General features: G+C 34.6%; 2 protein-coding genes across 13 annotated transcripts in view; one reads left to right on the top strand and one right to left on the bottom strand.

Moving 5' to 3' along the window:
- CCNH (cyclin H) overlaps positions 1 to 8,275 on the top strand; it is a 51,100-nt gene extending 42,825 nt beyond the window's left edge. For all 8 annotated transcript variants that reach the window (XR_004967374.1, XM_036307985.1, XM_036307980.1 and 5 more), the window contains one exon: positions 8,015 to 8,275. The gene's annotated coding sequence lies outside the window, so the exon portion shown is untranslated. The remainder of the gene's footprint in view (positions 1 to 8,014) is intronic.
- The window catches only part of RASA1 (RAS p21 protein activator 1), a 107,825-nt gene that overhangs the window by 8,810 nt on the left and 83,466 nt on the right, over positions 1 to 15,549 (bottom strand). For 4 of the 5 annotated variants that reach the window (XM_036307974.1, XM_036307977.1, XM_036307976.1 and 1 more), the window contains 9 exons: positions 13,637 to 13,724; positions 11,275 to 11,352; positions 9,549 to 9,706; positions 8,927 to 9,003; positions 7,968 to 8,140; positions 7,102 to 7,261; positions 4,876 to 5,018; positions 2,597 to 2,712; positions 1,877 to 1,963 (listed from right to left, as the gene is read on the bottom strand). In XM_036307974.1, coding sequence (XP_036163867.1) covers positions 1,877 to 1,963; positions 2,597 to 2,712; positions 4,876 to 5,018; positions 7,102 to 7,261; positions 7,968 to 8,140; positions 8,927 to 9,003; positions 9,549 to 9,706; positions 11,275 to 11,352; positions 13,637 to 13,724 — 1,080 coding nt within the window. The remainder of the gene's footprint in view (positions 1 to 1,876; positions 1,964 to 2,596; positions 2,713 to 4,875; positions 5,019 to 7,101; positions 7,262 to 7,967; positions 8,141 to 8,926; positions 9,004 to 9,548; positions 9,707 to 11,274; positions 11,353 to 13,636; positions 13,725 to 15,549) is intronic. The other variant, XM_036307975.1, reaches the window with a different exon arrangement.

Genomic DNA, 15,549 nt, shown 5'->3' with positions numbered 1-15,549 from the left:
TTCCCCTGTGGGGGCACACTGACCACCAGGGGGCAGCTCCTACATTGAGCGTCTGCCCCCTGGTGGTCAGTGCGCGTCATAGCGACTGGTCGTTCCACTGGTTGATTTGCATATTAGCCTTTTATTATATAGGATAGTTGATAAAATTCCTTTTAGAGGCTAAAATCATCAGTACCATCTCTATTCTCAGCATTTACCTTCCAAAATCTGACACTTCATTAATTTTGGACTCTTAGAAAGTGAATATGCAGTTGCAATTAGAATATACGCTAACAATGATTAAGTCTTTAAATTTGGGTTTATTTTGTATTTATGAAGACTCTTGTACAGATTCTACCTGAACATATTTTGATACTTAAGTGTTAGAGGCAACATCAAACCATAAAAGAGTTTCAATGTGCAAATCTACTTTCTGTTTTAAGAGGGATACTAAGTACCTACACATACATTTAAAAGCTAATTAGGAGCAAAAATCATCACCTTGGGTATAAATGCCCCTTAAAATACCCAGCAGTAGCAAACAGTCCACAGCAGAATTTCCTGCTGTGCCTGCTTAACACATACACTTGTTTGAAACTTAGAGTTTACAGAAGTGTTAATTTACATCACACATATAATTGTGCAGAATACGCTTGTGATTCTTTTTTATTCTCAATCACTACTAAAGCCAAGAAATACAGAATCTATAATTTTTAAATATTTTGGTCATATGATTCTAAGATTTTTACCTAAAAAGACTAGAAGCCTCTAAAAAATTTAGGTTGGGGGCCAGATTAACACACACTTTCAAAACTAATTGTATGTTATGGTTTTTTTTAGTGGTTGGGTAATATTTTTAAGGGGCAGAACATGACTGGCAAAATATATTCTAAATAGTAAATTCTATCATTATTAGACTACTATATTCTCTGATGCTTTATCACTAAGTTTCCAATTGGTTTGAATGGATTGGGGTGTGCTTTACAAAAGCCTGCAATAGTGCTCAGAATATTAAATTGGGGCCCAGCCTGTGTGGCTAAGTGGTTGAGCATTAACCTATGAATCAGGTCTCACAGTTCCATTCCTGGTCAGGGCACATGCCTGGGTTGTGGGCTCAATCCCCAGAAAGGCATGCAGGAGGTAGCCGGTCAATTACTCTTTCATCATTGATGTGTCTCTCTCTCTCTCTCCTCCTTTCCTCTCTGAAATCAGTAAAAAATACATATATTTTTTAAATACAATATTAGATTGTGTCTTAGAAGTTTAGTCTTTAGTTCTGTCTTAGCCACTAACTTTGCAATTTCTCCTAATTGCTGCACAATGAGTATACCAACAAAACTTCAGAACTAGAGGCTCTGATTGGCGATTAGCCCACGGTCACAAACTGTGTTACAAACCAATTAATATCAAAATGGCTCAATTATTGCTCTTCTTAGCACCAAGTTAATCTCTGTTTTTCTTTCCTTCCTTTCTTCCTCCCTTTGTCTATAGGGAAGTATGTATATGTGGGTGTGTGTGTGTGTGTATAAAGAGTACTATAAAGTTAGCTACAGATTTTGTTGATTATTTGACTTTTAACCTCATTCTATAAAATAAAAATCTCCAATAGTTAACTGACTATAAATGAATGTTTGGGTTTTTAGAAAATGCAAAAGTTATCTCGGTAATCATAGTAACTTTCAAAAAAACCCCAAAACACCCCAACAACACTGAAAGTTAGTTTAGGAGCCATCTGAACTCAGAACATATTCAACAGGGTTCAGAATAAAAAGAAAAGGTTTTGAATTGTACACTGTGTACTCTGAGTCTTCAAATAGTCTTCAAATTTTCAGTTATCCTCTTGACTCTCAGTGTGTACCATATACAGTGATGTAATAAATGAACTGCTTAGCCTTACCTAACAACTCTTGTTCTCATGGTGGTATTTGTAGGCCACTTGTGCTGAACAGATTTCTGTAAACACCCATAAATATATCTCAGTGTCCTGCCAAAATAACACAATCATCTCAATACAGAAAGCAAGTGAAAATACTGATTTCAATATACCCAAAGTTTAATTTACCAAATACATAACATTTTAATGCAACTGACCTTTTCCCAAAGTAATGAGAGAATCAAGTTTTCATCATTAATCATTTAACCAATTTTTTTACATTTGCTTTGGAAGAAATCTTACCATATTTAGATTATAATAATTTATGAAAAAAGAATTGGGATAAGGATGCAGAGGAACTAATGAGTTCAGGTTTTGGGGAGTTGTTGACTTTAACAACTTCTACCTGATTGAGTTAACTAACACTGGAAGCCATTACGCAGACTGGATAGAGATATGTCTTTTATCATTTCCTCAAATCTAAGACTATACCTCTATTCATTCCCCAAGTCACTATATAAATCAGACATGAGCTTGTATAAAAACATGATTTGTTTTACTTAACATAAATATTTCACATGCTTCTTCAAGTCAGTCTTCTTAAACACAATTCATTTTGTAAAAATTAAAACCCCTCTTTCAAAGTATCCTAACATCAGCACAGTGGAAAAGCTTACATTTTAGAAATACAAATTTTTCAAAATGCAGACACAATTTCTTGTCAAATTAAAATTCACCACTTACGGTGGAAGTATTTCTGAAGCCATGAATATTTTCTCCACAAGCTCTGAAAGTATGTTCAATAGGTGTGCTAAATTAGTGTTCACATCTTCATTTTTTTCTAATTTTGATGGACTTAACTAAGAGAAGGAATAAATCAATATAAATGCATCTTGGCAATGGTAAACACAAATGAATCAAAGTAATCAAACAGTTCTTTTCAAGGTTCTCTATTTTTTCCATCTGTATTAGACTTTCGGCAGGTGAGGGGGGGAATATAAGTGGGAATTTTAAAGTAGTATACGCTATGAAGCTCCTTGGGTTTGTTACCATTAATTTCCAATTACAGTTGACCCTTGAACAACATCGGTTTCAACTGTACCGGTCCATTTATACGAGGACTTTTTCAATAAATACCTTTACTTTTTTATCTGTGGTTGGGAGGATGAATGCAAAGGGCCAACTGTAGCACTGATCTGTGATTTTCATAGAATAAACTTGCACATCCACAGATTTTTATATACATGGGGGTCCTGGAACCAATCCCCCAGCAGTACAGAAGGAAAACTAAGTTTTGAGGGAGTCATGAATTTTATGTGGGTTTTTGACCATGCAGGAGTGGGAGTTGGAGAGCACCCTTAACCCTCCCCCCTCCAGATTGTTCCAGGTTCAACTGTACTGAATTGAAGAGCAAGCTATGATTATTCAACAACTTTCAGTTGCTTTGGAATCAATGCCAGTATTAAAGTTCTCTTCTGTTCATTTTATCAGATTTTACCATAGATCTTTACATTCACATAAAATTGGGTTAGACTTTATTTTAAATACAGTATTCTAAGCTAAAAGACAAAAAATAAAAAACAAAAAAAAAACACAGTTTTAGTGGCCAAATAGTCACAAATATACTAGGAGTATTTAAATGGGAAGAAAGATCACCATACTGTTATTGTAATGTCTGTCTTAATTCTATTTATTTGAGGGAAAAAATGGCTTTTCTGAATGGGATAAGACTTATTTATCACTAGAAAATACCAAATGCCTGGGGCAGAATCATGAACCTTTCTCAAAACTTTTCCCTGAAATGTAAGTGTCCTGATCTAGACTGGAGTACATTTCTCTAGAGATGTCTAAATTCCCCAGCCTGGATCCAGCAACCGGACACTCTGCAGACTTGCTGAATTCCTATATCCTTACTAGTTAGACCATCTGTGGTGTTACCTCAAGTTTTCAACACTAATTCTCTAATTAGTAAAAATTGACAACTTAATGCAGAATTAACATGTTCTCAGTGTACATTGTCAAAAGCAATTTATTTTATTAGAGTTAAAAATATATTTAGTATCTTCTGTAGTTGCTCTACCTTCAGAATAAAATGAGAGAATAGCCATAAGTGAGATACCACTCTTTCTCTTCAATGATTTACTAGGAATTTACACTGCAGCCTTTTTTTTTCTTTTGTGAAGATTATATCATATTACCCCACACCCCCCAAAAATGCCTTAAGGACAAATCTAAATGTTGTGATGAGCTACATAGAATTTAACTAGGTTATACAACAGAAACTTAAGATTCTGTTACTCCCAACTTCTGAAAGTAGCATATATTTATCAGTATAGTAGGAGAAATAATAAAGTACTTTCATGAATTCCTGGTGCAATATGAGGTTTTAATCCCCAAGTAAAGCCATCTTTAAGAAAAAAAAAAACTGTTTTAGGTAACATTTTCCAAAAGTAGTAGTACAACAGGTATAACTGCTCTGATAATTTTAGAAAGCTAATGTAGTTCCCTTAAACTGTAATCCTTCCTATATAATAAAAGCCTAATATGCTAAGTGTCCAGTCGTCCGTTCAACCAATCAAAGTGTAATATGCTAATGATATGCTAAGGCACTCAACTGCTCACTATAATGTGCACTGACCACCAGGGGGCAGACAGTTGACCAGTCACTATGATGTGCACTGACCACTAGGGGGCAGACGCTCTGACTGGTAGGTTAGCTTGCTGCTGGGGTCTGGCCAATCAGGACTGAGCGAGACGGCTGGACACACCTTGGAGCCCTCCCATGACCCTCCCCGGCTGGCCAACCTTCCATGTCCCTCCCCGGCCCCAATCGTGCACCGGTAGGGTCCCCTGACCTGGCATGTGCCCTCTCTCAATCTGGGACCTCTCGGGGGATGTCAGAGAGCTGGTTTTGGCCCAATCCCATAGGCCAGGCCAACGGACCCCACTTGTGCATGAATTCATGCACCAGGCCTCTAGTTAACTATAAAGTATTACCTATTAAAATATGCTGTTTGTCATACCTCACAAGATTGCTTGCTTTCCATTATCTTTAAAATGGAGTCTTTCAAAGCATGATGGACAAATTGTGTAGCAGTGGCTTTCATATACTGCTCCATCAAGGTGCTTGCAAGTGTTGTGGCTCGAAATAAGGTAGTGGCTTCATCTACATAAATATATTAAAAGGTTATCTGTAAATAACTGTACTACTGTGAACCGACTAGAAATTAAATAAATTCATTTTTACTTCAACGATTTTAACCATTTAAGTATGCTTATTTCCATCCAGCATTAAAGTACTGATTATAATGACATCCTATATTCTATAGACTTAAGTCTTCAAAAAGCTAATACAGACAGTCTTCAGGTTACATCAGACTCGACATATGTTGTTTCGTGGTTACATCGCCATTTCCCATTAGTTTATAAAAAAAAAAAAATCCCGCTGAAACCGGTTTGGCTCAGTGGATAGAGCGTCGGCCTGCAGACTGAAAGGTCCTAGGTTCGATTCCAGTCAAGGGCATGTACCTGGGTTGTGAGCACATCCCCAGTAGGAGATGTGCAGGAGGCGGCTGATCGATGTTTCTCTCTCATCGATGTTTCTAACTCTCTCTCTCCCATTAAAAAAAAAAAAAAAAAAGTCCCATCATTTCGATGTATGTACATATGTGCTTTATGTTTTTCATTATTTATTTACCACAAGTAAAGGTCAGGAATTGTTATCTTTCTTTTAAACTTTTTTTACTGTTGTTTCACTTCATTACTGCTGTGTATGTGCTCCATGTGAGTGACGTAGGTGCTTATGTAGGTGGGTTCCAACTTAAGGCGAAAATCGCGTTATGCTGTGCCATAGGAACGGATCTCCGATGTAACCTGAGGACCTACTATATCTATTATTGCATTAGATTATAAACAGGAGAAGGGATTACTACTATCATGTTCATACCAAAAAAAAAAAAAAGGTTTAGACTAGTTAACATAAAACCCCCAAATAAATTAATGCATGAGCCTAAAACATGGCTACTAATCCTATATAATAAAAAGCTAATATGCAAATGTTCATTGCACCCTTGCGCCAGGCCAGGGGACCTGAGGCTCCTCCCCCAACCCTGCGGGGCTTGACAGGGGTGGGGCCAGCCCAATCTGGGTCTTGTGCAATTTTGAGGTGCGCATGGGTGGACGGGGACTTGACTCTGGGTCCTGCAGTGCGCCCCAGACTCTGACAAGGGGAGATTTTGATATACATTTTACTAATTTTCTTTAATCTCTGACACTTCTATTATAGAGAAAGGGCAAATAGCAGTATTAAAATATTTCCTCTAATTCCTTTTTAAAAAAATTTATTTTATTGACTTTTTACAGAGAGGAAGGGAGAGGGATAGAGAGTTAGAAACATCAATGAGAGAGAAACATCGATCAACTGACTCCTGCACACCCCCTACTGGGGATGTGCCCACAACCAAAGTACATGCCCTTGACCAGAATCGAACCTGGGACCCTTCAGTCCGCAGGCCGACACTCTATATACTGAGTCAAACTGGTTAGGGCTAAATAATTCCCTTTTGATGTGCATGAAATTAATGCAATGGGCCAATAGTGATTTAAATAAAATTCTAAAAAACACAAAAATTGCCAGTGTAAAATACATATCACCACTTGATCTTTCCTGACACATCTGTATATTACATTTTCTATGATTAAAAGTAAATAGTTTTAGATTTTACAGTTTATTTGGGGGAGCCTAGAGGCAAACACTGTCACTGAGTCAAAGCGCTGGCTGGAAGTGATTATTCCGACATATTTGTAAGCTGTTACAAAGCACTGTGTGCCTAGCTATAGTGCCCAGGAACTACTTATCTGTAGAATTTAGAAATGAAATTCAGCTGGCACCAATTTCTGTGCAATAAATTAGTAAGTAAAAAGTAAAAGAACATAGTATGTATATCACACTGTTCTTAATAAAGGACTAGAAGTCATTGATCTGCACACAGAAGACACTTTCTTATGTCTTCTGCTACTAATTCGTCATGACAGAAACTTGTATTAAAATAACCACCACCCATACTAGCCAGCACAAGAATCAGAACTGGCATTCTAACTAATTTTTAATAAAGGAAAAAATAATTTATTTTGCAAGATGATTAAACTGTTTAATATATTCTAACATAGAATCCACATGTATTTGCTATTTAAAATCTAATTGCTGACCAAATTTTTAAAAGTATCACATTAACACATCCATACTGTACCTTCCATGCTTATTTCTCTGTCATTTAGTGTACATAGCAACAATGATTCAAGTTTTTCATGAAGGAAAATCCTCAGTAGGATGCTAGCCAGTAGTGTTCGATCCTGTCCACACACATGTGATAAAGCATAGACTACATGAAGGTCCTTTTGCAGTATAAGCTAAAAATGACATCAAGAAAGATTGTTGAAAGTACAGCATTAAGCATTCGCAGTGAGATTAACAAAATATGTTCTTTTACATTCTTACTAGAGGCCCAGTATATGAAAATTCATGCACTGGGGGGGTGGGAGGAGGGTGTCCCTCAGCCCGGCCTGCCCCCTCTCACAGTCTGGGAGCCCTCAGGGGCGGGAGGCGACCCGGCCATCAGGGGAAGGCGACACCATCACACCTCTGCTGCTGCCACTGCTAGCAGTGCAAACCGCAGGCGGCTGGGGGGCTGAGAGGACTGGGTGCCACCATCCTTGAGGGCATGGCAGTCAATTAGCATATTCCCTTCTTATTGGCTGTGGGCACCACCGTCTTTGAGAGCAGGATAGTCAATTAGCATATTCCCTCCTTATTGGCTGTGGATGCCGCCATGTTTGCAACGGCATGAGGTTCAATTAGCAAATTCCCTCTTTATTAGACAAGGTATTTACAAATATGTTGTATTGAAAAAATTTATTTAAAAAAGAATAAGTTTGTAGCCTACATATTTTTGTTTCCTGAGACTAACCTCATACTACCAAAGGGTGTTCAACCCTCTTTTGTCTGTTAGTGTGACACTAAGCTATGGAATTATTACACTTAATGGATCTTTTATTAAATGTTAAATATTTCTGTTAATGCTGTAAAAAATAAGTAGACTGGTAAATAACTGATTACCTCTTTAAATTCACTGTATTCTTCTTCTGGCATGATTTTTTCCATAGAATATCGTGCCCGGACACGCAGGGATCCTGGTTCAATACCTTTTAATGGTATATGGGAGCTGAGCAAAAACCATTCATCTGTGGCATGCCCTTTCTGTAACCGGCTCAATTGGCAGCGCATAAATACTTGGATAGAAAAACATCAAATGATTACTATCTGAAAAGATGACACTATAAATTAGTCATACACGTAAATTATTCTGATATTTTGCCTTCTCTACAGTGTTAAATGCTTTTATTAAAGAAGTTTACTTCATTTAATATTTACTTCATTCATTTCTTGAATGTCTACTATGTGTCAAACTCTGTTATAGGCAATGATTTAGGATACAGGCATGATTAGGGAAATAAAGTAAACATTTTATAGAGAAAGATTCAGGCTTGGACCTATCTGTTAATACAAAGCACTTCTTTCTCTAAACATGACTTTTAAGAAGGTATTAACCTAATTCACAGATATGTGAATTGCTAAATCCCACTGCCACCTGTTTCAGCAACAGGCAGGGAAAATGTGAACGAATAGTACACTCGTGTTTATAGAAAAAAGTTTTTTAAATAGAGTGCTTTTTCCCACTTACTTGCAAAGTAGAAAAGGAAAAACCTAAAAAGGGTAAAAAGGGATAGGGGAAGAACAACAGAAAGATGACCACTTTCACTGTTTTCTTGTTCTTCCTACTCATTAGGAAGGGGAGGGTGAATAGATATGAAATTTAATCTTAAAGGCTTCAGTTTAGAGTATGTATAATTTAGTCATATCAATTATTTTTAGAAGTACAAAAAAACTACCTCAAATTATACTACTTGTACTTCTATTTTTAATTTCCATTTTCTATTATAGTACATTATGGATTTTAAAAGTACACAAAACATGTTTGTCTTTTAGTTTAGAAAGAAATTTCTGTATCAACTTACAGATATCAGGATCTTTGCTTTTCTTTGTTTTATTACTAAGAGTTATTTCAAATCTGTTGATGTCAGGAGGAAGATCACTAAAAGAGCAAAAAGAAATAGAATTAACAAAATGTCCTGGCATTAAGCTATTTAATTCATTTATTTCTAGTATCCAATAAGGCTCCTAGTTTGCTACTCAACAACCTGAATATGTTAGATTTACAACTAGATTCAAAATGTTTTATTGCTTGGTATATGGGAATATAGACCAGTAAATTACACTTTCTCTAACATCTTTATAACCTCCTCAGGTAAATCCTGGAAACCTTCGTAACATTTTATATTTGTATGTTAGTAAATGGTTTAGGACTTGTCACTAATGCTAATTCATATTAATTACTAGGTGGAAAACAGGACATAGCACATTACTAAAAAAAAAAAGTGTGTGTGGGGAAGTACTATCAAAATGACTGGACTTGGTGCCCTATTCTGACAGTTTAGATGCAGAGACAAAAATACATACATACATACATATATACATACATACAAACATACATACATAATAAAGGAAAGAAAAAGTAAGGAATGAAAATGCAGTATGATAAAAGAAAATGATCTAATGTAATGATAAAACAAGACTTACTCAAAGACAAACTCTTCTGACCATACAGGGTTTTGGCCTTCCCTTGCATGAGTTTTTGCTACCTGAACAGTGTCCAGGTAGATGTTGCAATATGGATTAGTAAAATGTTTTATTGGGAGTTTATGGGCTTCTTCAATATGTAAAACAAGGCTGCTGACCTAAAGAAAGCAAAAAAATTGTTACACCAGATTTCAAATATTATGCATTAAGTTTCTAAAGCAATTACTATAACTGTAATTTTGTTTTATAAGTTATTCCTCTAATTATATTCTTGCAGAAAGTGAAATATACCTTTTAATATAAAACCATGGTTCAGAGAAAAGGAAAAGGATTCTTTATTAACATAAGTAAACTGTCACAACTCAAATCAAAATCCTATTTGTTACATAATGCTCATCTGAAAGATTTAATTTCAAAAAGAATTCCACAGCTATAAAGTATTTTTAAAACACACTCTACCTTTTCATTCTACAGAAAAGGAAACAGATCCAAAAAAGAATAGATATTTGTTAGTTTTGATGCCAAAACTTAGACCAGATACCTTCTAGTATCAGGTCTTCTTTTCCCTCCTGCCACCTATTACCTGCATTAGGCAAGTTGCTTATCTGAGCCTCACCTTCCTCAGACATAAAATTAAAACAAAGTTTACACTGCAAGTTGCTGTAAAGATTCAAAATAATATGTGTAAAGCACATAGTAGAGTACCTGACATGAGGGTTTCAAGAGATATTAGCTATAGCATATTATATTATACCTATAAATGATAATTTCATGGCTAAAATTTTACACAAGACAATCTGTAAAAATTCAACATGCTTTTCCATTGCTTACAAAATGTTAACATATGTTTTGAGAGCACATAGTGATTATGTGTATAAATTTCCTTGTGGAGTCAGTCTGTTGGTACAGGGGATGATATAAAATAGTAATCTAAATATTAATATCCATTTCCAATAGAACAATATGTTCAAATCATCAAGCTTATTGGAAAATTCCTACAAATAAAACAAGAGTAACTTTGGTCAATAAACACTGTACTAAAATCACCCCGAAAATCAAGAATGTTAAAATTTCTTGATATTTAACCAATTATCTAGGAATAACTGTAAAGAAAAAAAAAAAAAGGCAAAAGAAACGGAGGATATAAAGTTGACTTTATACACTTTGAAAGAAAGAGCCTAGCCTAACTCTCTATGAATGAACATACAGGACATGTTAATGTTTCAAGTAAGATAGTATAGGATACTATCTAAGAGTTATGAAATGACATTTCAAAAATAAATTCTATAAAATGAAAAATTATTGGGATTAGTAATTCAAGGAAGATGATTTTTTCAATAAGTACTTTTAGTTCCACATTTTTGAAATAGGCATTTTTAAGGAAAAAAGAAAATAAAAGTGCCCAACAGAATAGTTTCTGTTACTGTTGGTTTGGTATTTTTATTTTGAGTGGAGGGGAAAAAAACACCCTTGATAATGTATTTAAAAGATGCCATTATATGCCCAGCAGGTATATAAAGAAAATTCTCTTTCGTAAGGAAATAACTATTTCTCCTGCTACTGAAGCAAGTGGGAGCTTTAAATTGCCTGACAAAATTAATTTCTCTTAAGAACTCTATAAAGTATCTCAAATACTGCCCCAAATAGTTCATAATGTAATAAAAATAAAGAACAAAGTGATAAAACAAAATGTGACAGTCACAAATCAAAGAAAATTAAGTTTCACCTGACGCAAGCGTTTATTAGATGTCCCTGGACTACTTTTCCGTAAATTGCAAAATGCCTGCAGACCTTTCATCCAATCCTACAAGAAATAACAACAGTTCAAAGAAATATACTGTAGTACAGTTTAATTTCCAATCATCAATTTGTTAATTCAATATTCTTTCCTTTTTGAGATTGCCATTTTTAAGCTCACAGTACTGCAATATGTTTGTACCCCAATAAAGTAAAACAATGATTTAAAAAAGTTTAATTCTGAAAAACTTGTGTTTCTGTAGATTTTCTAAATTAATGTTAAGTGTACAAAGAAGGGTACATTAATTAGCCAAAAATATTTTTGAATAGGTAAGCTGTTACACTTGAAATACCTAAAGCAGAATTTACTTGACGTATTTTATGAAAGGAGGGCTGCCTGCTAAACCAGTGGATAATGTGATGACTAATTTGATGACAAGCATTTTAATCTTCAACATTAGACAATGATATAAGTAGACATGTATAAGGGTATCTGGGTTATATACGTGTTTGAAATATAACATTAGATTTTAAAATATTTACCCGAATATTCAAATTAAATTGTAGCTACCTTTAAAAATGTTTAACCCATCTAGTGCTCTGGAGAGAGAGAAATTTTACATCTATCAAAAATAAATCTAAATATTTCACTTTGGAGTACATGTTTCTAGAAAGCTCTATATACCATTGCTTTACTCAATTATTTCTTTAATTTGTAGGCTATTTCAATGAACCTGAACTTTGTCAATGTTTAGAGAACATCTTTATAGTAGAGCAAATTAAGATCAATTATTACAGCTTTTAGGAATAGAAGAGAGGTCAAGCCTGTATGGCTCAGTAGTTGAGAGTTGACCTATGAACCAGGAGGTCACAGTATGATTCCCAGTCTGGGCATATGCCTGGGTTGCAGGATTGATCCTTAGTGTGGGGCATGCAGAAGGCAGCCAATCAATGATTTTCTCTCATCATTGATGTTTCTATCTCTCCCTCTCCCTTCTTCTCTGAAATCAATTTTTTAAAAGAAATAGCAGAGAGTAACCAGAAGAGAGCCACCAAAGTAATGAAAATTGGAAATATCAGTGGTATTTTGGACACTAGTATTTGGAAATACCGAATATAGAAAAAGTATCTAAAAATGCAATAATAAAATGTTCTATTCATACAGCTCGGTGAGACATGCAAAACATACTGAAATATCAAGGTATGTAACACATCTTTAGAAAGAGGACATGGTAAAATAACTAGAAGATGGGATAGTAAAGTTTAAATTTCTTTCCCAATTCAATTTCTAATATTTAAAAAAAGGTTACCAAATGTTTTGAGCCCCCCCTTTTTCATCTACGTTTAATAAAAAATTAGGGATATATACATATAAAATGTTTTTGTGTTATATGCTGAGTATTTGAGATATCTTGCAAAGATTTGAAATATGACTTGATTATGAGTCATAAAACAATGTTTCATTTATCAAGTTATTCTAGAGTCTAAGATATTTTCATAATTTTTAATGGATATTTTCATAAATTATGAAAGCATCCACAGCATCTGCCTCAATGGCAAATTATCTTCTATTTCCAACGAAGTTGCTTACAAAGTAGTTGCTTTCTTTGACCTCTTAACCACCTTCAAGTTCCTTCCATAGAATAGAAGCAGAAATATAGCCATATTTTCACAAAATACCACTAAAAAACAGGAAATATGATTCAAAAAACTCAAAATATCTTAAAAGGAATTTTTTTAAAAACATTATTTCTTCATAGTATTAGTTATACACTAAAGGTTTTTAGAAGGGCATTGCACATAGATAATTGGCTAGTCCAAAAAGCAGACATTATAGTTAAGACTTATAAAAAATTCCTAAAATAGTTTTCTTTCTGATGACTGAACTTCTGTTTTTGGATATGGAATTCAACCAGTGAAAAATAACAACACTTGTGAGCAAAACTAACTGGCTTACCTTTTGACTGTACTGAGAATATCTATAACCTTTCTGCAAAGAGGATTTTAAATGAGCATTTTCAGTTGGACTCAATATCACAGAATATTTAAAGGCCAATTTAAAATGGAGTTTTCATTTATAATAACCCTTCACTGTGTTTTTCTGCATTTCTTTAAAAAAATAAGTTTTATACCTGAAAGATCTCATTCCTTAAAATAAAAAGATGATTACATTTCAAACATCCTTTTTATCACAAAACAAACGCTTGTGAAGTATATAAATTTCTAATCTCTCTCTCTCTCTGTGTGTGTGTGTGTGTGTGTGTGTGTATGAATTAATGTCAACTGTAATTGAAAAATAAATTAAAGAAAACATGGGCTAAATGTTTACACTGAAGAAACAATTAACTTACCTCTGCTTGTTCTGGAGTTTCGCCTGCAAAGTAAAAGATGTAATGTTCTTCACTAAAGTGCTGAACTACTATCTGAAAACAGTTTGGCCTTTAAATACAAACAAAAAAGTTATTAGGCAGCTTAACAAAAAGTACTATTAACTTAAACTACTTAAAAAAAAATCACAATATATTAAATAATTTATAGAAAATTAACATAACTCTTAGAGAAATTCTCCATTGTACCAGGTCATTACTAAAAAGAAAATGTCAGTTGCATATATTTTAGAAAACTTTTTAGACAAAAATTTTTAAAATTTTATTTATCTTTCAAAGTTTAAAAACTTTAAAGCTACTGTATAAATTAATTTTAAAGAACATTAGAAATAGAAAACTTACAAAGGAATTGAAGCAAAAATGTTAGAATTTCACATAGCTATTCTAAACACTTTTTAAAAGCAAATAAAATGTTACTAAATGTATTGATTCAGGATGATATAAAATATACATTTATCTGCACTGGAAAAAGACTACAAACATATTTGTAGACCAAAAATATTCTTAGTGGTTATCTCTGAGTAGATGGGCCGATTTTCATTTTCTTGTTTATAATTTTACTAGCATCCCAGTGCACGAAGATTCGTGCACTGGGGGGTGGATCCCTCAGCCCGACCTGCACCCTCTCCAATCTGAGAGTTTCTGTCTGTCTTTGCAATCATATGAGCGAATTGTCTGAGACCCCCAACCCAGTTTGGTTTGTTGCTCACAGAATAATAGAGGCATTTTTTTTTCTTTGCTTCATTGGTGGAGATTTCCTGGAAGTTCTAAGATATCTTCCCTTTAATTTTTCCTAGACACTCTGATTTTACTTATGTCTCTCACCTTTGCTTTTCCTCCATCCCCCACCGCAACAGTTACTTGCTCCAGGCTCACTTTGCTCTAGTCTAGGCCAGTGGTTGGCAAACTCAGTAGTCAACAGAGCCAAATATCAACAGTACTTCTTCAAAATAGACTCGCCCAGGCTGAAAACCAACTTCTGCGCATGGGCCACAAAGTTTCAATCGCACTGTATGTGCGCCCGCATGTGGTATTTTGTGGAAGAGCCACACTTCATAGGGCCAAAAAGCCACATAATCAGATATTGAGGTTGGATATGAACTTTCAAACACTGTAATTACAATGTTCAAGGAGATAGATAACAAGAGAATTTTTCCAGCTAACTAGCTCTATAAAAGAAGAATTAAATGGAGATCCTGGCTGGGTAGCCCCATTGGTTAGAGTGTCATCCAGATATGCTAAGGTCGTGAGTTCTCTCTCGGGTAAGGGAACATACAGGAAGCAACCAATGAATGCCTAAGTAAGTGGAACAACCAATTGATCTCTCTCCCTCCTTCCTTTCTCCCTTCCTCTCACTCTAAAATCAATTAAATTAAGACTTAATAAATGCATTAAATTTTAAAAGAATGGATTAGTGAACTGAAAGACAAATCAGAAAAAAATCCAGCCTAAGTCATAGAGAAGGAAAAATGATGAAAAGCATAGAAAACTATATAACAGACAAATGGACATAGTAAGAAGATATAATGTGCAGCACAACTCCCAGAAGATGAAAGATAATGTGGAAGACTATTTAGAGAGCTACTGACCAAGAACTTTCTAAAACTGGCAATAGACAACAGGTCTGAGGTTAATGAATAAGTTCTACAAACATTAGGATAAATTTTAAAGGAAAATTACTGTAGGCACATTTTGGTTTAACTGCTGAAAATCTAAGATAAGGAACGCATGTCAAAGCATCCAGAGAAAGGAAAAAGACAGTACCTTGAAGAGAGAGAGGAAAAAAAGAGAGAGATACGTTATCTCTAAAAGAGAAACAATTAGAATGAAAACAAAAATGTTGCAGGGCAGAAAACAATCTTTAAAATGCTGAAAGA

The sequence above is a fragment of the Myotis myotis genome, unplaced genomic scaffold (genome assembly GCF_014108235.1).
Source record: "Myotis myotis isolate mMyoMyo1 unplaced genomic scaffold, mMyoMyo1.p scaffold_m19_p_5, whole genome shotgun sequence".
NCBI classification, from domain to species: domain Eukaryota; kingdom Metazoa; phylum Chordata; class Mammalia; order Chiroptera; family Vespertilionidae; genus Myotis; species Myotis myotis.
This window is presented reverse-complemented; position numbering and strand designations above follow the sequence as displayed.